Genomic DNA, 7,205 nt, shown 5'->3' with positions numbered 1-7,205 from the left:
GTAAAAGGGGCGTGCGTGTGCACAGGGGGCTCGCCGAGCCGCGGGGAGCCGCCTCCGTGGAGCCGTGCAGCCCGGGGGCTGCTGTCGTGCTGTGCTCCGCAGCGTTGGCCCTTGGCTTAGGAAGGGTTGTCCAGCAGCTTTCCTTTCAGAAGAAAGCTTTCTTACCGGAAACGTGTCTGCCTTTCTCAAATCAAGGTCTTCCTCTTCTCTGGGAGGTGACACGGGCTCCACGCCACAGCCTCCTTGCCAGCTGAGCTCAGCCTCTTCCCTCGGGCGTTGCGGGAGAGTTCAGCATGACGATGTGCTGAGAACAGCTGATTTCTTTTAAGCCTGTCCTTGATTTCAAGAGTCTGCCCTTTCTAGTGGGCTTTGGGGCGTAGTCTGGCCAAGCTCACGACCACTCGGTCTTTCCATCGCACCCATCCCGCCCTCTTCCCTGGTCTTGACTCTTCAGCTTTTGGTTTGTGGATGCTCACCCCTGACGTGGAAGGACACCAACCTCACTCAGAGGTGCCCGGGAGCTGTGGGGCCCCCTGGAGTTCACCCCTGTGTGCTCCTGGGCGCGGTGGCAGAGCAGCTCTCCCAAGTGCTGGGGCTGGCGAGGCCACTGAGCAGCTTCTCCTGCAGGTGGACTGCACGGCCAACTCCAACACCTGCAACAAGTACGGCGTGAGCGGCTACCCCACCCTGAAGATCTTCCGGGACGGGGAGGAGGCAGGCACCTACGACGGGCCCAGGACAGCAGGTGGGGCCCCCGGCCGGTGCCTGGCTGCCGAAGCCGTGCTGGGAGCAGAGCCCTGTGTCATGGGCTTGTTCTGGTGCTGTTACGTGTGGCGAGGCGTAGGGAGAGCACTCCCACCTACACGTGCTGCCCTTGCCCTTTGCAGAGCTCTTTGTGCTGGCAGAGCCCTTGGGTGCTGATTATACTTTAAAAGTATTTTAGAGGTGAAGGTTTCTGTGTTATCTTTAACTCTTAGTACCTTGATGGGCAGTATCTTGAAAGTGCTGGAGAATGAAGCTGGTGACAGGACTCCTTCAAGTCATATCCCCTTTCTTGTATGGGAGAGGTGTATGGATCCTGCAGAAAGAGCTTCTGCTTTGGGAAGGTTGATGAATGTCTGGTAGAATTTTTCTGTTAATCCCTTTAACCATTTAACTTTTCTTTTAAGATGGAATTGTCAGTCATCTCAAGAAACAGGCAGGACCTGCTTCAGTGGCTCTCAATTCTGTGGCTGAGTTTGAGAAATTCATTGGTGATAAAGATGCTTCTGTAGTGGGTGAGTAGACTTGGTGCAGGATTTGAAGAGCAGACCCTTGGCTCTGGGAGGTGTCTGGGGGAATGTGCTGTGAGAGGGTAAGAGGCAGCAGCACAAGTTGTAGTGGGAGAAATTCTAGCTGAACCCAAGCAAAAAAAAAAAAAAAGTATGATAAAGCACTGGGACATGTGCCCAGAGGGATTTCAAAACAGTCAGATTTCCAAAACTCAACTGGATGAAGCTCTGAATGACCTGACCTGACCTTGAAGTGGGTCCTGCTTTGAGGAGGAGGTTGGATTCAGTGGCATTTTCTCTTTCTTTTTGATTCCACCCTGTGATTTGTTGATCATTGACCAGAGCTCTGGGGCCCATGCCTGGCCTCAGGCTCTTGAGGACAACTGCCTCTTGGCTGCATGACTGAGCTGGGCAGACTCTTGAGTGACTTCTGCTGATGGCAGGGAGGAGGTTTAGAAGGGCTCCAATAAAACAGGAGAGAGGCTGTCGGAGATGAAGACCTGAGTGTGCACTGGAGGACCTGGTCTCTCAGTGCCTTGTAGAGAGAACCAGAGGGCTTGGCAGCTGCTGCCACAGGGTCGGTGTGGGGTCACTATCTGTCTTTCTGCTGCAGGCTTCTTTGGAGATGTGTCTGGTGAGGCTTACTCAGAGTTCCTGAAGGCTGCCCAGCAGCCTCAGGGATAACTACCGCTTCGCACACACCAGCCACCAGCAGCTGCTGCAGGAGCACGACCAGGATGGAGAGTAAGTCATTTAACACAGGGGTACCTTGTTCTTGAGACAGATCTGGAACAAATGAATGGATTCCAGTTGGATTCACTTTCTGAACATAGCTTAACGTCTCCTTTCTGCCCCAGCTCCCAGTGGTGCATCTCTTACCTCTTTGGAGTTGAGATAGAAAGGCACGAGTGGTGGCAGGCTCTGGAGGGTTAGTGTCTGCCTCTGGGTGGGGAGTATCTCAGCAGAGGCTTTTCCTTCCCCGTTGCTTGTTGTGGGTTTTCATTTCTCATTGTGGGCTGCCTGAAAACAGAGAAGGGTCTGGCAGGTAGATGTAGTGCCAGAGTACCACCAAGAAACTGGAGAGTGGTGCTGAAGCCATGAGCAGTGAATTTGTGCAGCCTCTGGAGGGGACTGGCTGCCGTCCTTGGACACCCAGGGGTACTTTAAACTGACCCAAAGTCCCTGCTTCCCCTCAGGGGTATCGTCTTATTCCGTCCTCCACGCCTGACAAACAAGTTTGAGGACAGCTCCATCAAGTACACAGAAGACAAAATCACCAGTGGAAAGATCAAGAAATTCATCCAGGAGAACATGTGAGTGATTCCTTACCAGAGAATGTGATGGACTGGCCCCGGTTGGACTTGGCCCCATCAGAACTGGTTTGCTCTAGCTGGCACTGCTGCTGGGTAGTGTCCAGCAGAGCTGTCCTCCCCATGCTGTGTCCTGTGGGGAACACCACCTTCCTGGGAATCCTGGCATGGCTTCCAGGGTTTACTCTCCATGTTCTGACAACCACACTTTTGTTCAAGAACTGTCAAACTCCTGAGAAATGCACCAGTTTGGGCCTTATCTAGGCCACTGACGATGCAGCTAGAGGTGGAGATTTGACTTAGAATAACGTGGTGCATGAGTGGGCAAAGTATTTCTTCTTCATGTCTCACTGATTCCTGGTGTGTAAGAGCCTTGGGTGGGAAACAGGAGTGTCCCCCGTGGAACCCGCTCCTGGGAGGTGGCAGGTGGTGAAACTGCAGCTGCTGACATCTGTCTCGTTCACAGCTTTGGCATCTGCCCACACATGACTGAAGACAACAAAGACCTGATCCAGGGGAAGGACTTGCTGGTGGCCTACTACGACGTGGACTACGAGAAGAACGCAAAAGGGTCCAACTACTGGCGCAACAGGTAGGGGAGGGGCCTGCCCAGCTTCTGCCCCACAGCCCCCGTCCCTCACATCGGGGGTCTTCTCAGCAAGCTTCCAGCTGAGTTTCTAACTAACTCTCAGGGTGGCTGCTGCCTGCAGAGCCAAAACCTGCAGCATGCATCCTTTGAGATCTCACTTGCTTCTGGTCCCCTAGTCCTTAGACCTTAAACACAAGTTCCGTGCTGGTGCCGCGTGGGATTGCCAGCACCTGAGATCCTGGTGGCCCTGCTGGCGGGTGGAGGAGGCAGGCACACCACACTGCAGACACCAGCTTGCTGCTTCACCCCTCTGCTGTAGGCCTGGCCACTGCAGGACACACCATGCCGCTGGATTCCCCCAGCGTGCGCTTCTGCTTGAAGGCTGTGAACGTCACGTGGAAGAAAACATTCCAAGGAATAATTCTTTGTGTTTTGTTTTTCTTTTTTGTTCTTTCCCCCCTCAGAGTTATGATGATTGCAAAGAAGTTCCTAGATGCTGGCCACAAGCTGTCCTTTGCTGTCGCTAGTCGGAAGACCTTTGGCCATGAGCTTTCGGAGTTTGGTCTGGACAGCAGCGTGGGCGAGGCTCCCGTTGTTGCAATCAGAACTGCTAAAGGAGACAAATATGTCATGCAGGAAGAATTCTCGTAAGTTTTTGAGTTTGGCAGAGTTGACTCTCACTTGAGGGACTCTGGTCTGGATGTCTGTGACCCCAGGTGGTACTTCCCTAGTTGTGGAGAAACAGGAAAGGTGGAAGTTCCAGCTGGAAGAAGTGATTGCTGGGTCAGCGTGGCTCCTTTTCAGGGGTTTCCCTGCCCTTAGGGAGCTTTCAGCCCCTCCTGTTGCACAGACAATTTAGAAAGTTTTAACTCGAGACATTTAAACGTCTGGTTAAGAGCCACAGTGCATTAAAGGTCAGAGGAAATGGTTTTACCTTTCTTGAGAAAATAAACTTTAGGGTGCTGGAAGGCCTAAAACTTCAGATGGGCTGTGCATCCAGCCTCCTGTCCAATGTCTAAAGGGCATTGCGCCCTTGTGCTGGGGTCCTCTAAGCCAGCCCCAGGCTGCTGCTCTCAGATGCAGGTGGCATCTGTTCTGTGGGTGGAAGGAGCTTCAATCAGCCTTGAAATTTTTCCTCTCTCATCCTGTTTGTGTGATAATGGCTGTAAAATGTCTCTTCGCTTTCAGACGTGACGGAAAGGCTCTGGAGAGATTCCTGCAAGATTATTTTGATGGCAACTTGAAGAAGTATCTGAAATCGGAGCCTGTCCCTGAAAGCAACGATGGCCCTGTGAAGGTGAGTGCAGTGCTGTGCAGCAGCAGCCCCCACACTCACACCCGTGTCCCGCAGTGCCAGTGCCGTGTGGTGGCATCGTGAGGAGCTTCTGGCAGAGATGGAGGAAGAATCCACTCCCCTGTCACATGGCAGCTTTCTGAGCTGGGGGAGAAGTGCAGCCTAATGGTTTGATTCCATTTTGTTCTCCTGGGATAGTAGCTACTGTCTGAGCATGCTAGTGACGTGCTCTGCCAGTATGGGGTTGTCCCAGAGTATAGGGGTTGTGTGAACCTCCTCTCTTGGCTCGTGGGCTTCATGGTGGTCATCACTGCACTTGTTCTAAGCGTTACGTGTTCATCTGGAGGTTGTGGGGGTGGAGGTAACATAGCTGGAACCTTTCACCCCTCCCAGTAGAGGCCAGGGCAGAGTGTGAGAAAAAAATAACCTGTACGGTCCAATGTTACCAGGTGGTGGTTGCTGAGAACTTTGATGAAATTGTTAATGCAGAAGACAAAGATGTCCTGATAGAGTTTTACGCACCCTGGTGTGGCCACTGCAAGAATCTGGAGCCCAAATACAAAGAACTGGGGGAGAAGGTAGGTCTGGGACCCTGTTGCAAATACAAACTCGAATTTTTCAGCACTAAGCAATCCTGCAGGTTCTGTCTGTCCAGCCTTTATGATAATGGGGCATAACTGTGCCTTCTGCCTTCTGAGCTCTATGGGGTTTGGCATCTCCTGCGAGTACACGTTAACAGGATCTGGAGCATGGCAGCAGCCGTGCTGGTGGGTTTAGGCTGCACCCTTGGCTGTGGCACGTAAATGTTCTCTGATTCGATGGCCGGCTTCAACTGCCACGGTTCCTTTTTGGTTCTTTTCCCTCTGCATGGTGGTTGTGCCCCATCTGGTGCAGGGCAGCGCAGGGAGCAGGTGAGTGTCCTCCCAGAGCTGTGGCTCTGTGGCTGCCGGGCACCCTCCTTGCGGGCATTCGCTCTGAGGTGGGAGGTGGCTCTGGGGCCAGTGTTCTCCAGGAGTCAGTTCTGCAGGTGCCACTGGGCGATGCGTGGTGCAGGCGGCCAAGGAGGGGCTGTGCTCCATCTGCCCCAGGCCAGGCAGCAGCAGACTGCTCAGAAGACATTTGCTCACCATTTAGCCTACTGTGTGCACTGTCCTCTGACGTCGCTGCCTCAGGTGGTGTTTGTCAGTGAGTTCCTGGTGTTAACTGCTGTGGGTTGGTTACTAATGAGCTTTTTCTGCCAACAGCTCAGTAAAGATCCCAATATTGTCATTGCCAAAATGGATGCTACAGCCAATGATGTGCCTTCTCCATATGAAGTCAGAGGGTAGGTCTTACTGTTGTTACTGCACCGTGTCTGTGGGTGAGTTCAGGCTTCTGTCTGACCAGCAACCACAACAGAAAGGGTCTCATAGGGAGGATGGTTGGGGGTGATTGGTGGTTGCTGGGGATTTGCTTAGTGTGAAGAAATCAAGTGTAAGAACAGAGGACATTCTTATGCCTCGCTTCTTGGGGATTCTGATGTACTGGCTACGTCTGAAGGGCTATCTTGCTGGTTTTGGATCTGCTGTGATCTGTTCTTGGCAGCGTGAGCCCATGCTGGGCTCGCTTTTCTGAGAACAGTGTAGCAGAGCCCCCGTGCAGACCATGCCTGCTGGCTGATGAGCTGCCAAAGGCACAATCATGTTGAGTTGAGCAGGGGGACGCTGGGTGTGAGTACCCTCGGTGAGAGCTCAGACATCTCTTCTCTCTTCCCCAGCTTCCCCACCATCTATTTTGCGCCAGCTGGCAAGAAACAGAGTCCAAAGAAGTATGAGGTGAGTGTTTTGCTGCTTTGTAAAGAAGTGAAGTAGCACCTGGGTGTCCATGCCAAGCCTCTCTGGAGTCGCAGGGGATGCTGTCCCGTTGCCCTGGAGCTCAGCTGGGGGTACCTGTGGGACTGTTCGGCCACGTGCTGCAGACCCATGGGGAGAACTCCCCTTAAAGCTGCTCTGGGTGAGGGGGGGGCCTCGGGGTGTACAGGCACTGCCTCACTCTTGTGCGTCCTGCAGGGTGGCAGAGAAGTGAGCGATTTCATCAGCTACTTGAAGCGGGAGGCCACCAACACTCCTGTGCTGCAGGAGGAAGATAAAACCAAGAAATCCAAGAAGAAGGTGAAGGAGGATTTGTAAAGTGTCATCTTGTCAGGATGAGCTCTGCGTGAATTGGGGAAGCACTGGGCATACTGGGGCCCGTTCTGGGTTGTGGAGAGCCAGTGGCCACGTGGGCTGTGGGGACCCAGCTGCTGTATCTAGCTCTGTTTAATTTCCTGCCGTCTCTTAGCTGCACTGTTGTGGGGCTCCCCAGGCTGGTTTGTTTTGTGGTTTGGGAGGGGGGGGGATAGGGTTATTTTCTAATTTTTTTTGTACATTTGGAGAAGTGAAACAATAAAATGACCCCAATAAGACCAAGTGTCCCTGTCCTGCGGAGACCTGTCAGGCTGAACACCAAGATCCTGCGCTTTCTAGGCAGCGGCTTCCTGCGGAGTCTCCTGCCTTGGGTGGGCCTTTAGAACTCTGTTTCTAAACGCTGACCATTCAGCCTGTTCTTCCTCCTTGGCTAACAGCAGTCCTTCTAGGGCACAGCAGCCACAGCTGTCCCAAAGTGCTGAGCCTCAGGCTTTACCTGTACGCAGGTGTTTGGGCGTAAGGACTGCCCAGTGCTCGCGCTGCCTTGGCGAGCCCTGAGGCTCGTGGCACTGGCTG

General features: G+C 53.3%; 1 protein-coding gene across 1 annotated transcript; it reads left to right on the top strand.

Moving 5' to 3' along the window:
* Positions 1-572: 572 nt before the first annotated feature.
* Positions 573-6,911, top strand: PDIA3 (protein disulfide isomerase family A, member 3; the record flags this gene model as incomplete). Its single annotated transcript, XM_008947839.1, is given in 12 exon segments — positions 573-745; positions 1,170-1,277; positions 1,885-1,937; positions 1,939-2,015; positions 2,468-2,584; positions 3,048-3,173; positions 3,635-3,817; positions 4,359-4,467; positions 4,914-5,042; positions 5,709-5,788; positions 6,221-6,278; positions 6,513-6,911. Coding segments are annotated over 12 exon segments (1,333 nt in total), but the record flags the coding sequence as incomplete, so codon positions are not given.
* Between the last annotated feature and the right edge of the window lie 294 nt (positions 6,912-7,205).

Source organism: Merops nubicus, unplaced genomic scaffold (assembly GCF_000691845.1).
Source record: "Merops nubicus isolate BGI_N331 unplaced genomic scaffold, ASM69184v1 scaffold28509, whole genome shotgun sequence".
NCBI classification, from domain to species: Eukaryota; Metazoa; Chordata; class Aves; order Coraciiformes; family Meropidae; genus Merops; species Merops nubicus.
The sequence above is the reverse complement of the archived record's forward strand: the minus strand, read 5'-3'. Positions and strand labels throughout refer to the sequence as shown.